The sequence below is a fragment of the Panicum hallii genome, chromosome 9, assembly GCF_002211085.1.
Source record: "Panicum hallii strain FIL2 chromosome 9, PHallii_v3.1, whole genome shotgun sequence".
NCBI classification, from domain to species: domain Eukaryota; kingdom Viridiplantae; phylum Streptophyta; class Magnoliopsida; order Poales; family Poaceae; genus Panicum; species Panicum hallii.
This window is the reverse complement of record NC_038050.1, coordinates 16,804,611-16,820,430: the sequence shown is the minus strand read 5'-3', so window position 1 is coordinate 16,820,430 and position 15,820 is coordinate 16,804,611. Positions and strand designations below refer to the sequence as shown.

The 15,820-nt window shown below is 49.0% G+C and overlaps 1 protein-coding gene and 3 pseudogenes across 1 annotated transcript; 2 read left to right on the top strand and 2 right to left on the bottom strand.

The window, feature by feature from the left end:
* The window catches only part of LOC112873432, a 51,558-nt pseudogene that overhangs the window by 18,292 nt on the left and 17,446 nt on the right, over positions 1 to 15,820 (top strand).
* LOC112873431 lies at positions 788 to 5,294 on the bottom strand (annotated as a pseudogene).
* On the top strand, positions 5,562 to 6,899 carry LOC112872886. Its single transcript, XM_025935922.1, has one exon. It carries the CDS (start codon positions 5,562 to 5,564, stop codon positions 6,897 to 6,899), a length of 1,338 nt encoding a protein of 445 aa, XP_025791707.1.
* On the bottom strand, positions 12,014 to 15,405 carry LOC112872884 (annotated as a pseudogene).

Sequence of the window (15,820 nt, the reverse complement as noted above, 5' to 3'; positions counted from 1 at the left end):
GAGCAATTTAGTTGTCTCGGGTGCCATTGAAACATGTAGTGACGTAAATATTTAAACTAACAGCTTATATTCGATTTATAGGTACTACAAGTTGTCTTCAATGATAGGGCGCGCAAGGCGCGCCTCAGGTTCTAGTGTGGGAACATATTCAAGCTTATCTGGTTTTGTTCCTGGATTGGATGAACCTGGATTTTGGTATACTAATTTGTCTGGTAAAAGCATTTTCAGAAAAAGAATTGAATGTGGATTGTGGTGGAGGTTAATTATACTGATTTGTCAGGCTTTATATATATATTATGTCTATCTATATCTAATTGTCCAGATTTGAACTATGCAGATCAACATACACATTCTCTCTCATGTTTCATTAATTTTTTTTCTTCAAGATCTCGTCTTTCCATGTGTGTTAAGCAACAGATCAAAGCTTCGGTAATGCAAGTTGCCGACAACTGGTTCGTGGGTTCGACAGCGGTAGGTGAAGCTACTCGTGGGCACCATGCTCTGCAGAACAGAGTTATGCACAGAACAGAGCACACGGAAACAGAGCATGGGGTCACAACTATCCAGTAATCTCATATTCTGGTTACACACTGAAACAGAACATGCATCGTGGTGTTAGAAAGACAGAGAATGGCGACCATGCACACTGGCATCTATGCTCAGACATCTCACATGACGATAAAGGTCACAAGCTGCAAATAACTCAAAGATACTTCTTCTCCCTCTTCGTCAAACATAGCTAGGCTCCTGAAGATTCGTACGAGCAAACAGCAGGCTAAATAAAACGTAATAAAAGCTAGGCTCCTGAAGATTCGAGAGCCTCATGGAAGTAGATCACTGCACTCAACAGGGACACACCCTACAATAGGATGGATACCCTTGCGTGACATCTAGGCCCGACTCTGTCGCCGGAATGCCCTTGCGTTTTGTTCCGTCCAAGGCCTCCCGTTGCATTGCAGGCTCCCGACTCTTTCCCGTGCACCGCATTATTGATGTCAGCGACAGGGAGCGGCATTACGGTACTGCAGAAAATGGAGTAAAATTTAGCCAGCCAGGAAGACCTCTAGGTTCCAAGCGTGCACAAGGCGCACATCATAATATGTCGTGCTTAACCAACCAAATCTAACCCCAAACATGCCACATTTCCATGGGAAACCGAGTAGCTAACATCACTACTTACAGGTCCTGAGTTGTTTGGTACTGTCCATGGGTGAGCAATTTAATCTCTGCTGATGTGGCGAAGCAGAGGAACTTGTCATCTGCGAGCAACTAACAATTGGTGTTAACTCAAATCCTTTCTCCGGTTTGTTATTCGTCAGCTCAATCTAAGTCAGAAATAGAAACGAAACTAAGATTAGAAGAAAATAAAGCAGGAAAAATGGGTTAGAATAACGGGGAAAGAACAACTAGAGCCAGGATGGCACAGGACGGGAAAAAACGAACGCAGTTAAGTTTAGAAGAAACCGGAAAGGAGAGAAGCAAGGAGTAACAATAGAAGCCACCGCACCTTCATATTTAATTAATACACCATACATGGGATGATTGGGATGCATTCTAGCTGCACATGACAGCGCAGCCTTGGCTTGCTCCGCCTTCTCCTTCATATTTAGGAGTGCTCCACTCCTCGAAATTCAACTCCGCTCCACCGTCTCCATCATGGAGCAGCTCCACCTGGAGGATCTACGCACCTTCATATTTGAATATTTATATCATGGTTGGGATGATTGGGATGCATTCTAGCTGCCAGCGTCAGTGCAGCCTTGGCTTGCTCCACCGCCTCCTTGTTAGCACCTTCACATCGGATCAGCTTAGCCCTGACCCTCTGCAGCGATGGCAGGTTCCCCAGGCCCAAGTCGAGGCCACCATCGCTGCTGGCAATTCCTCCTCCCTCCCGCACGTAAAACAACAACCAGAGGAGAAGCTCTCTGAGCCTTGGCATAGCTCCTTGTTGAAATACCACTGGCCATACAAATCGCGAGAACCAACAGCTTACAAGGCACGGGAAGGAACCAGCACCAACAACGAATCCCTGAAGGATTCCGAGGTTCTTGTTGTCCACCTCCAGCAACAGAGAGCGGAGAGCTGGCAACCTCCCGAGGATATCAAGATCGACCTGATGTAGCTCCCTCACGGCAATCTTTAGGCGGGTGAGATCCGGAACAAGTGATGGATTCACCCAAGCCGGCAGTGTAGAAAACCAACCGCTGTATACTGTACACAAATCACGAATATGTCGAGGGGCGACCCAGGCATCCAATCCACCGATGCTGCGTTGACCAGGGTGGACCAAGATATATAGTTTCTGGATCTTTTGTAGCATGCGTAGGCCCTCCAACAGCTTGTCGTTCCACTCGTCCAATATAATATCCAGCTGCCTCAGTTCAGTTAGCTGGCCCAACTCTTCTACAATATTTATGGTGGAGCCATCAATGCGTAACTGTGACAGCTGTTCAAGGCATGTTAGGTTTCCAATTCCATTCGGCACTTTTGTAGACCCGTCGATGTATAGGAACATCAAATTAGTTAGCTGAACAACACCCGAAGGCAACCATGAAATAGTATTGCCCCTTACGTCCAATGTTTGCAGAAACTGCAGGTTCCCTATTTCTCCCGGGAGCTGAGAAATACTTGTCTCACATAGTCCCAAGTACCTCAACTGATATAAATTTCCAAGATACTTAAGGCTATTAGCTTGTGAAAGATCACATTCACATAAATCCAGTACACGTAGAACTCGGCAGCTCCCAAGAGCCGGCACTTGAGCAACGGCAGATGGGAAGATAACAACTGACCTTGCATGTTGCAACAAGCTCCTAGTAGTAGCATGAGCCACTACATGACTGTTGCCATTTTGAAGGGACAACCTCCGAATCGTACTTGATGGAGATGTGCTATCCATATCACTTAGTACAGCAATAAAGTTTTCTTCACTTGACAAGGAACGGATAAGATCCAGCACCATATCATGTACGCGACAACTATTTACCATGCCAGTTGATGAGTTATGTATTGGTTGGATCATACTTCTATTTATGAGCACGTTGAAATAACTCTCTCCGAGTTCAAATACACTCTTCCCCTGTTTTTCACTTTGGATAAAACCTTCAGCTATCCACATCCTTATCAAATGATCCTTGTCGATTTCAAAATCTTCTGGAAATATGCTTAAATATAATAAGCAAGTCCTTAGATGGCATGGCAGCTCATAATAGCTAAATGATAAAATCTTTCTCATATTCTTCACATCTAGATTGTTTTCCAGACCAGTACCAACGGAATTGTACACCTCATACCAATCTATCTTATTTCTTGCTTTACAAGCTAGCAGACTTGCCATCGTAATGATTGCTAAGGGTACACCAGAACATTTCTTTAGTATTCTGTCAGATACTTCGGCCAGCTCCTCTTCAGGACATTTTTCTCTGTCTTCATTATTATCTTTGTTCTTACTACCAAATATTCTTCTATACAGTAATTTCCGGGAGTTATTCAAAGAAAGGGGTTTCAGCTTGTAAGCACCACCAGCTCGTTCAGCAACGTCATAATTACGAGTTGTTGTAATAATAGTGTATCCAACATCATTATCAGGCAAAGCACATCTGATCATTTTCCAGACTGAGATATCCCATATGTCGTCAATAACAATGAAATACCTATACATATGCCAAGTTAGTAGCAAGAACAAATGGTTTTAAGATGGAAAAAGTTATCATAATGTACATCATACCACAGTATGCAAATTGAGCTAACTGGACAACAACTAACGTTTTAGTGACTAGAGTAAAATAGCTAGGGAGCAGCTAGATTAGCATGTATCTAGACAAAATAAGTCCACTCAGGATCATTGACAAAACAAAAAGGAACTCGAATCAGAAGCAATGATCGTAGATTTTGTTTATTTACACTTGAAAATGTGCAAAAAATATTAAGTGGTTTCTATTTTGCTAGTTAACCTTATGTAGACTTAGGCCATGTCTGAATCTAATTTTGATAAAAGAAATCGGATAAAAATCATTATGAGAAATAAACACCCAGATTATTGTAATCTCACTATCTACTTTCACCCTAATTTTGAGGTAATAGACACAACCAACCCTCCAACCATCTTAAAAATCTAGGGACCCAGACAACCCAGTTATAATGTATAATCTAGATTGTTTCTTACAATCTGACAAGACCCAAACATGGCCTTTAGTATTATGAATGGAAGGCATAAATTATTATTGGTAAAAAAAATCCCAAATGTACAAGTTTACATAAGGAATGATCTCATACCTTTTCTCTTGAAGGAATTCTCTGAGTACTTTTATGAGCCGACTCTCGTCCAATGTTTCTTCATTATTTTTTTTGCCAAGATCACACAGCAAGCCCTTGAATAATTTCTTCAAGTTAGGAGTTTGAGACACTGAAACAAAAGCACAGCAATCGAATCGTGCTCTAATCTTTTCATAAACTGCTTTTGCAAGAGTTGTCTTTCCCAGTCCCCCAAATCCAACAATGGAAACTATCTTTCCATGCTGCTGCATGGACACTTCATTCTCTTCTTCTAGAATCTTAATTAGCTCATCTCTTGCCTCATCAATTCCAACAAGCTCTTTCGCCTCCGTGTACTGACTGAATAAACGTGGATCGATCATGACAGGCATAGCAACATCACTGTTGATTTTGTACCTTCCATGCCGCTTGGCTACCTCTTCGACACGGGTCTTGATGTCTCTGATCTCAGTGGCCATCCCATGGCGAATCTTGGCCTTTCTATACAAACCAACACTTCTATCAATGAACTTCTTGATGCCATGCAGATTGCCTGCTCTTTACCCTGCCCACGGACCATGAATGTGTCAATACCGTCCTCTATATCATAGGACAGCTCCCTCAAATCCCTAGCCCAGATCTTGTCTTGAATGTCAAGCCGGTCGCCCGGTGTGCTAGAGACCTTCTCAAGGGCACCCTTCATACTCTCGAGCTCCGATTGGAGAAACCTGATCTCCCCCTTCAGCCCCTTCTGCAGATTGTACTCGCCGGCGGCCAGACCAGCGAGCTTCTCGATGACGCTTGGCAGTGCCCCCGTCACGATTTCCATGGGTTTTTTTGTCCCTAACTAAGCGAGTGCAAGGATTGAGATTTTTGGGTGTTCATGTGCCCACAGCCTCGCCGGTAGCAATAAGCAGTGCCATGCAGAGCTGTAAAGAGCAAGAGCTAGCGAGCTGAGACTGACTCACCGGTCGATGCTGGTCGGCAATAGAGCCTCCTCGCCGGATCAGGCTGCCTGCAGATCGGCGACTCACTTGGAAGAGGAGTGTTAGCGTGATGTACAGGCCCATGGGCTCAGGAGGAGTTCGGTTTCCTCCCTCCCTGGTTTTGGTAGTGTTGGTTATGTTTGGCAAGGATTCTCTAGATTAGATCTTTCCTATTCCTGAGACATCCTTGCCTATATGTACTGAGCCTTGGGCTCCTTCTATAATCAATCTACTATTTTTCCCAGCCATCCTCTTTCATGGTATCACGAGACTTCCCTCTCGCCCTTCCGCTGCCCCTGCGCACACTAGCTGTGCATCGGTATGGTTGGGACTCCTCCCCCCTCCCTCGTCGATCCTGCCGATCAGCCTCGCCCAGACGGCAATGCTCCTTTGCAGACCGACGCCGAGGCTCGCCGCGCCCTCCGCGAGACTGCTCTGGCCGTCGCCCAGGCCGCTGAGCAGGAAGCCGCCGACGCCTCCAACGAGCGCGACGCCGCCGCGGAGCGCGTCCGCGCTGCCCTTGCTCGGGCGGCCAAGGCCCGGGCCGACGCCGCCGCCGCGGTTGATCCCGTCGAACAGCCTCACGCGGGCGGCGACATGAGCGTCACCCACGCCATGGTGCTCCACGAGGCCGCTGCCGTCCTCAACCTCCACGCCCAGGCGGTCTCTGTGCAGAACGCACGCAGCCTGGTGCCGACCGTCCTCGACACCGCCGGCAACTACCCCCGTTGGCGCGAGCAGTTCCTCCTCGCCGTCACCAAATACTCGCTGCTGGACCACGTCCACAGCGACTCCGTCTCGGCCCTTGCTGACTGGACTCGGATGGATGCCGTCGTCAAGTCATGGCTCTACAGCACGGTCTCCGCTGACCTCGCCGACGCCGTGATCGACCACCGCGCCTCCGCCCGTGAGGCCTGGCTCGCCATCGAGGATCACTTCCTCGGCAACCAGGAGACCCGCGCTCTCCACCTCGACGCCAAATTTCGCGCGTTTGCCCAAGGTGATCTCTCCATCACCGAGTATTGCAAGCGCTTCAAGAAGATGGCCGACGACCTCGCTGACCTCGACGAGCACGTCACTGACCGCACCTTGGTCCTCAACGTGCTTCGTGGGCTCAATAAGCGCTACAAGGACATCGGCGTCCATCTCCGGCGCGGGCGCCCGTTCCCCTCCTTCGCCGCCGTCCGCAACGAGCTCCTTCTCGAGGAGATCAACATGGTGCAGCACCCTGTTGCCCCCTCCACTGCTCTTGTCGCCACTGGCTCCTCTCGCCAGCCTGCAGCGACCGGCGGTGGCCCTCCTCGAACCGGTGGCGGCGCCCCCAAGCCAAAGAATAAGAAGAAGAAGGACCGCCGGGCTGGCAGCGACTCTGCTCCAGGCTCCAGCGCTCCCTCCTCCGCTCCTGGGGCGCCTGCTGGGTCCGGCGCGACCTGGCCCTCCGTCTACAATCCGTGGACCGGGTCCATTCAAATGTGGCCCGGTCCCCGGACTCCTCCGCTGGCCCAGCTTCCTCAGGGCCGCGCCGGCCCTCAGCAGCAGGCGCTGCAGCAGGCTCTGCTGGCCCAGCAGATGCAGCTCCCCCAGCAGGCGTTGCAGCAAGCTCTGCTGGCCCAGCAGATGCAGCAGGCTCTGCCGGCCCCCGGCGTCTCCGTCCAGTAGGCTTTCCAACCGCAGCAGCTGGCGCCGTCCCACTACCAGCCCATGGTGGGCTCTCCGGTTTGGGACCAGAACTTGCTGGCCTCTACTTTCAGTACCATGACGCTCACTCCGCCGGTGAACAACGACTGGTACCTTGACACCGGTGCTTCCTCACACATGACCTCTCATGATGGTACTCTTTCTCACTCCTCCACCCCTCGGTTTCCCTCTCCCACATCCATTGTTGTCGGTAATGGTTCGCTCTTGCCCGTCACTGCCACCGGCAAGGCGCACCTTGGCCCCCTTGTTTTAAATAACGTTCTTGTTTCGCCTCAGCTTATCAAGAATCTTATTTCTGTTCGCCAATTTACTATCGATAACAATTGCTCTGTGGAATTTGACCCGTATGGCTGTTCTGTGAAGGATCTTCTCTCACGGAACGTGATCATCAGGTGCAATAGCTCCGGTCCGCTCTACCCCTTGCAGCTGCCTGTCGCTCACTCCCTTGTCGCCAGCTCTGCGCCACCTTACCTGTGGCATCGTCGCCTCGGCCATCCCGGTCGCGAGGCCCTCTCCAAACTCGCTTCAGCTATTCCGGCTTGTAATAAAAGTTTGGATTCTATATGTCATGCGTGTCAGCTGGGACGACATGTTCGTCTTCCTTTTGGTACTTCAGCGTCTCGGGCGTCAAACAATTTTGATCTTATTCATTGTGACCTATGGACATCACCTGTTGCTAGTGTCTCTGGCTACAAATATTATCTTGTTGTTCTTGATGATTGCTCACATTACTTGTGGACATTCCCTTTACGCCTGAAATCTGACACTTTTACCACTCTGTCTAACTTCTTTGCCTATGTGTCTACCCAGTTCGGCACCCGCATTAAGGCCGTCCAGAGTGACAACGGCAAGGAGTTCGACAACTCCAGCGCCCGCACCTTCTTCCTCACTCATGGCGTCTTGTTTCGCATGTCATGTCCCTACACGTCCCCACAGAATGGTAAAGCGGAGCGGATTATTCGTACCACTAACGATATCATCCGCTCTCTTCTGTTTCAGGCGAGCATGCCCCCTCCATATTGGGCCGAGGCGTTGCACACTGCGACCCTCCTCCTTAACATCTTACCAACCAAGACGCTCGATTTCTCGACCCCGCACTCTACCCTGCTTGGTCGTGCGCCGTCCTACGATCATCTCCGCGTCTTTGGTTGTAAGTGTTATCCCAATCTCTCGGCCACCGCTCCACACAAACTTGCACCTCGTTCTACCCTTTGCATCTTCCTTGGCTACTCTGCTCACCATAAGGGATACCGATGTCTTGATCCTACCACCAATAGAATCATCATCTCTCGTCACGTTGTCTTCGACGAGTCCACCTTCCCTTTCGCCGAGCAGCCCTCGCCGCCCACGGCTGCGGACTTCACCTTTTTAGATGAATTCACTAACCCGACAGTCCCTCCTATAGGACTGCCGACCATGTCTTCTGCAGGACCTCCAGGCTCTCGTGGTGCTGTTCTTCCTGCGCCCCCAGTTCCCCCGGGGTTCCCCGCACTCCCACGTGCGGGTGCTGCGCCACGCATGGCCTCGACTCCCTCCGCGCTGACCGGGGCGCTGCTGTCCCCGCCACGCACGGCCACGCCGGCCTCCTCCGCACGCCCACGTGCGGGACACGCGCTGCCACGCGCAGCACCGTCTCCACCAGGCGCGCAGCCCCCAGTTCTGCGTGTCTACTCCAGGCGCCCCAAGCCGGCCGCCCCAGCCCCGGCTGGACCGGCTCCTGCGCCAACCCCTGCAGCACCGGCTGCTCCTTCAGCACCTGGCCCTCTTCCCCGGGGTGCTGTCGCCGTCCCACCCACGGTCAACCAGCATCACATGGTGACTCGGGCCAAGGACGGCTTCCGTGTGCCGGTCCTGCATCATGCTGCGCATCATGCTGCGCCCCTGTCTCCGGTTCCGAAGACCTTCCGTAGTGCCCTTGCCGATCCCAATTGGCGGGCTGCTATGGAGGAAGAGCATACAGCGCTTCTCCTGAACCAGACTTGGGACTTGGTTCCTCGCCCCCGACATGCCAACATTGTCACGGGCAAGTGGATCTTCAAGCACAAGTTCCACGCTGATGGTTCCCTGGAACGCTACAAGGCTCGTTGGGTTCTTCGTGGTTTCACCCAGCGTCCTGGAGTTGACTTTGCCGAAACCTTCAGTCCCGTCGTCAAGCCTGCCACAGTCCGCACGGTGCTCTCTCTGGCTCTCTCCCGCCAATGGCCAGTTCACCAGCTTGACGTTAAGAATGCCTTTCTCCACGGCACCCTGACAGAGACGGTGTTCGCTTCTCAGCCCTCCGGATTCGAGGATCCTGCTCACCCTGACTTTGTTTGTCGCCTGAACAAGTCACTTTATGGGCTGAAGCAGGCTCCTCGTGCTTGGTACAGCCGCTTCGCCACGTACCTGGTCTCCCTCGGCTTTGTGGAGGCCAAGTCAGACACTTCGTTGTTCGTCTACCACCGTGGTTCTGATATGGCCTATCTGCTCCTCTATGTCGACGATATTGTTCTCACTGCCTCTTCGACACATCTTCTGCGGAAGGTCATCCTGGCTCTCCAGCGGGAATTCGCTATGAAGGATTTGGGAGAACTTCATCACTTCTTGGGGATGCAGGTTCAGCGCACTGCTACTGGTATGGTTCTCTCTCAGCGGCAATATATGTTGGACATCTTGGATCGTGCTGGCATGGCGGAATGCAAACCTTGTACTACGCCCGTCGACACCAGTCCCAAGACCTCAGCCGATTCTGGAGCTCCAGTCGCCGACCCGTCAGATTACCGCAGTCTTGCTGGTGCCCTGCAGTACCTGACCTTCACACGGCCCGACATTGCATACGCCGTGCAGCAGGTCTGTCTCCACATGCACGATCCGCGAGAGCCTCACCTGGCAGCTCTCAAGCGCATTCTTCGGTACATTCGGGGTACTCTTCACCTGGGTCTTCATCTCCGACCGTCGACTCAGGATGACTTGGTGGTTTACTCTGATGCTGACTGGGCTGGTTGTCCCGACACGCGCAAGTCCACCTCGGGCTATGCTGTATTCCTCGGCGACAACTTGGTCTCCTGGTCCTCCAAGCGTCAGAATACTGTCTCTCGCTCCAGTGCAGAAGCTGAGTACCGCGCTGTCGCCAATGGTGTTGCTGAGGCTTCTTGGCTACGCCAGCTCCTCCACGAGCTCCACATTCCGCTTCACCGCGCCACAATTGTCTACTGTGACAATGTCAGCGCAGTCTACATGTCCTCCAACCCGGTCCAACATCAACGGACGAAGCACATCGAGATCGATCTTCACTTCGTCCGTGAGAAGGTCGCCATGGGTGTCGTGCGGGTTCTTCATGTTCCCACGACATCCCAGTTCGCCGACGTCTTCACGAAGGGGCTGCCTTCTTCGGTGTTCACTGAGTTTCGGTCCAGTCTGAATGTCCGTGGCTAAGCACCGACGTTCAAACTGCGGGGGCGTGTTAGCGTGATGTACAGGCCCATGGGCTCAGGAGGAGTTCGGTTTCCTCCCTCCCTGGTTTTGGTAGTGTTGGTTATGTTTGGCAAGGATTCTCTAGATTAGATCTTTCCTATTCCTGAGACATCCTTGCCTATATGTACTGAGCCTTGGGCTCCTTCTATAATCAATCTACTATTTTTCCCAGCCATCCTCTTTCAAGGAGGAAGAGCCCCGCTGCTTGTCCAGGACTAGGAGGTCAGGATCAAGGTGTGTTGGATACGGCTTGCTTCAAACCTGCTTTCCCGTCTAATTATTCTTTGGATTGCTTGCTCTTATCACTGCTCGCTGGCACTGCAGCAGTGGACCGTGGAACACTGGAACCCCGTCGTGTTCGTGGTCCACGGCGACTGTAACGCGATGGCACGTTACACCTAACCTAACATGGGCATTGAATTCTGCCTCATCTGCTTGTCCCCAGAGAGAGAGAGAGACAGAGACAGAGACAGACAGACAGAGACACACACACAAGGCGCGTGTGAATAATAAAGGATGAGAGGGTACAAGATATAGGACAACTTCCACGGCCGCCTTGACTCGAACTTGCTGCCACCCACCAACTCAGGTGCTCGCAGCTGCCATATACAACGCTATACCAGTGGAATGAACGGCAATAATAGAAGAGAGATGGAATGAACATTTTGCTTGCAAAGTCAAGCACTTCAGTGCGTTTTCTGCTGGCACTGCCTTTTCCTGCTGGCACTGCCTTTTCCTTTGTTGTTTTAATTACGCATAATGCCTTTTGCTTTCGTCCTTGCACCAACTAAAGGAATCTTCTTTTTCTCAAAGCAATACAGGTGGCTGCTTGCTTAACTACAAGAGTGGGACCTGCTAAGAAGAATTTGATCAAGCACGCAACGCATGGGTCATCTGTGCTTTCCGTCTTGCCACTGTAGCAAAACATGACGTCGCTGCAGGGATAAAAGAAATTAACAAGACGAATCTTCTTCCTTTTCCTTAGACCAAAGTGAAGTAGACAGGCCATGGTGGAAGATGGCATCTTCTTGCCCTTATGATCAACCTTTCCCTTTACAAATATCCTCACTTATCATTTTAGTGGGGTGCAGTACACTATAGGACATAGACCAGCGGAGCATACTTTATTATTGATAGATAATAAATTCCGAGCACCCTCAATATATCTCTCCATCCTACTTTTGAGGTTATAGACGCAACTAACACTCCAACTATCTTATAATCTATAATCTATAGATCCACGCAGCCCAAGTATTTATAATGTATAATCCAGATTATTTTACTCTATAGCCACTATCCAGATTCTTGTAATTTGTATGAGATCCAAACATGGCCTTAGTATTATGAAAGGAAGACGTAAATTATCCTTGGCAAAAAAAATCTCATATGTACAAATTGATAGAATGTTCTAATAATGTCCATATACCACGATATGAAAATTAAGCTAACTGGACCACTACTAATGTTTTAGAGATAAAGCTAAAATAGCCATGGAGCAGCTAGATTAGCCCGTACGTAGACAAAATAAGTCCACTTAGAATCTTGGCCAAAACATAATAGAAGTCCAATCAGAAACAAAGATCATAGATTTTGCTATATTATTTTTGCACTCCATAATGATGTAAAAAAGACAAAGCAATTGTATTTTATTAATGGCTAAAAAGTCTTTATGAGAGCTTAACACACTAGGTAATTGGATAGATTATAAAAACCTTAGCACCCAGATTATTGTAATCCCACTATCTCTCTCCATCCTACTTTCGAGTTGTTTGGTACTGTCCATGGTTGACCAATTTAATCTCTGCAGATGTGGCGAAGCAGAGGAACTTGTTATCTACGAGAAACTTATCATTTGCATTAACTCAAATCTTTTCTCCGGTTCGCTATTCCTCATCTGAATCTGAGATAGAAATCGAAACAAAATTGAGATTAGAAGAAAATACTGGGCCGGAAAAAACAATGCCAATGAAGTTTAGAAGAAATGGGAAAGGAGAGAAGCAAGGATCAACTGCAGAAGCTACATGCGTCAGCGGGACCATGGCTTGCTCCGCCGCCTCCTTGATAGCGCCTGCACGTAGGATTTCAATCTTGACTTCCTGCAGTGATAGCAGGTTCCCTAGGCCAAAATCGAGACCACCATCGCTGCTGGCCATTCCTCTTGCCTCCCGCACATAAAACAACGGCCAGAGCCGAAGCTCTCTGAGCCTTGGCATAGCTTCTTGTTAAAACACCACTGGCCATACAAATCGCGAGAACCAACAGCTTACGAGGCACGGGAAGGAACCAGCACCAATAACGAATCCCTGAAGGATGCCCAGGTTCTTATTGTCCACCTCCAGATTTACATAGCGGAGAGCTGGCAACCTCCAGAGGATTTCGAGGTCGCCCTGATGCAGCTCCCTCACGGCGATGGTTAGACAGGTGAGATCCGGAACAAGCGATGGATTCACCCAAGCTGGCAGTGTTGAAAACCAACAACTGTATTGTGTAACCAAGTCACGGAGACGTCGAGGGGCAACCCAGATATCCAATCCACCTATGCTGCGGTGAGGATGATGGAGCATGATTGATACACAGTTCCTGAATCTTTTGTAGCTTGTGCAGGCACTCTAACAGCTTGTCATTCCACTCCTCCAATTTAATCCACAGCCGCCTCAGTTCCAGTTAGCTCGCCCAACTCTTCTATAATGTTTATGGCGGAGTCATCAATGTATAACTGTGACAGCAGCTCAAGGCATGTTAAGTTTTCTTCACTTGACAAGGAACGGATAAGATCCAGCACCATATTATGTATGCGACAACCATTTACCATGCCAGTTGATGAGTTATGTATCGGTTGGATCATACTTCTGATTATGAGCTCGTTGAAGTAAAACTCTCCGAGTTCAAATAGGCAAAATATAATAGAAGTCCAATCAGAATCTTTGCCAAAACATAATAGAAGTCCAATCAGAAACAAAGACCATATATTTTGCTATATTATTTTTGCACTCCATAATGATGTAAAAAAAGACAAAGCGATTGTATTTTATTATTGGCTAAAAAGTCTTTATGAGAGCTAAACACACCAGGTAATTGGATAGATTATAAAAACCTTAGCACCCAGATTATTGTAATCCCACTATCTCTCTCCATCCTACTTTTGAGGATATAAACACAACTAAAAAAAAGATGATTAGAAGGAAATAAAGTGGGGAGGATGTGTTAGAATAACGGAGAAAGAACAACTGGAGCTAAGGTGGACAGAAGCAATTAAGTTTAGAAGAAATGGGAAAGGACAGAAGCAAAGGCCTATTTAGAAGGAATAAGGGTCCATTTACGAGTGCTCCACTCCACGAAATTTAACTCCGCTCCACCGTCTCCATCATGGAGCAGCTCCACCTAGAGGATCTACGCACCTTCATATTTGAATATTTATATCATGGTTGGGATGATTGGGATGCATTCTAGCTGCCAGCGTCAGTGCAGCCTTGGCTTGCTCCGCCTTGTTAGCGCCCGCACACTGGAGGTCAGCCGCGACCCACTGCAGCGATGGCAGGTTCCCCAGGCCCAAGTCGAGGCCACCATCGCTGCTGGCAATTCCTCCTCCCTCCCGCATGTAAAACAATGCCAATCGAATCGTGCTCTAATCTTTTCATAAACTGCATTTGCAAGAGTTGTCTTTCCCAGTCCTCCAAATCCAACAATGGAAACTATCTTTCCATGCTGCTGCATGGACACTTCATTCTCTTCTTCTAGAGCCTTGATTAGCTCATCTCTTGCCTCATCAACTCCAACAAGCTCTTTCGCCTCCGTGTACTGACTGAATAAACGTGGATCGATCATGACAGGCATAGCAACATCACTGTTGATCTTGTACCTTCCATGCCGCTTGGCTACCTCTTCGACACGGGTCTTGATGTCTCTGATCTCAGTGGCCATCCCATGGCGAATCTTGGCCTTTCTAAACAAACCAACACTTCTATCAATGAACTTCTTGATGCCATGCAGATTGCCCTGCTCTTTACCCTGCCCACGGACCATGAATGTGTCAATACCGTCCTCTATATCATAGGACAGCTCCCTCAAATCCCTAGCCCAGATCTTGTCTTGAATGTCAAGCCGGTCGCCCGGTGTGCTAGAGACCTTCTCAAGGGCACCCTTCATACTCTCGAGCTCCGATTGGAGAAACCTGATCTCCCCCTTCAGCCCCTTCTGCAGATTGTACTCGCCAATGAGAAGTTCACCCAGCTTGGTGATAACGCTTGGCAGTGCACCTGTCACCACCTCCATGCAAGGATTTGTCCCTGGGCGAGTATAAGGAGCTAGTAGGTTATTGTTTCTGTTTTCCCTCGTGTTGCACTTGCACAAGGCGCGTCTGAATAATAAAGGATGAGAGGGTACAAGATATAGGACTCACTAGGTTCTTCTTGATGGGAATCAAGAGCTGCCACAGCCAGGCAGGAACTTGGATGGAGTCGCTGCTGGTCGTCCCCAGATCGTGCTTCTGCGACGTTATGCAACTTCCACGGCCGCCTTGACTCGAACTTGCTGCCACCAACCAACTCAGGTGCTCGCAGCTGCCATATAATACAACGCTATGCCAGTGGAATGAACGGCAATAATAGATGAGAGATGGAATGAGATCGGATCAAATAAAGGGAAACTGGATAGGAGGGAAGTGTGTAAAAGACCCAAGAAATATTGGGGCTCAAATCAAAATTACGCATCTTCCTTTGTTGGCACTGCCTTTTCCTTTGTTGGCACTGCCTTTTCCTTTGTTGGCCCATAATTGATTATCATCTTTTTTTTTCTGCTGGCACTGCCTTTTCCTTTGTTGTTTTAATTACGCATAATGCCTTTTGCTTTCGTCCTTGCACCAACTAAAGGAATCTTCTTTTCTCAAAGCAATACAGGTGGCTGCTTGTTTAACTACAAGAGTGGGACCTGCTAAGAAGAATTTGATCAAGCACGCAACGCATGGGTCATCTGTGCTTTCCGTCTTGCCACTGTAGCAAAACATGATGTCGCTGCAGGGATAAAAGAAATTAAATGTAATAAAGTGCAATTTGCAGCGAATTTCTTCACCGTGAGATAGACTTTAGCAATGCCTATGTATTTATAGAACATATCTCATTTGCTTAAAGCATTTGCACTAACAAGACGAGCCTTCTTCCTTTTCCTTAGACCAAAGTGAAGTAGACAGGCCATGGTGGTATGCATGCACTGAAGTCTGAAGTCTGAATCCGGCCGGGTGGCAATGGCAGGAAAAACCTCACTAGTTCTTCCATATGCAACGGAATCAGCGATTGTACTGCACCAATCTGTCTCTGCCTTCCAATGTACACCCCTTAGTATTGTGCCGAGCTCTGTTCTGAAACCTGAAGGCCGGCCGTTTCTTACCATGTACAACATTACCACATTCAAAAGTCAGACAAGGAACAGAAGAC

What these genes read in the sequence shown, in the direction of transcription:
- LOC112872886 (XM_025935922.1), top strand. Translation starts at nt 5,562, where the DNA reads ATGGTTGGGACTCCTCCCCCCTCCCTCGTCGATCCTGCCGATCAGCCT.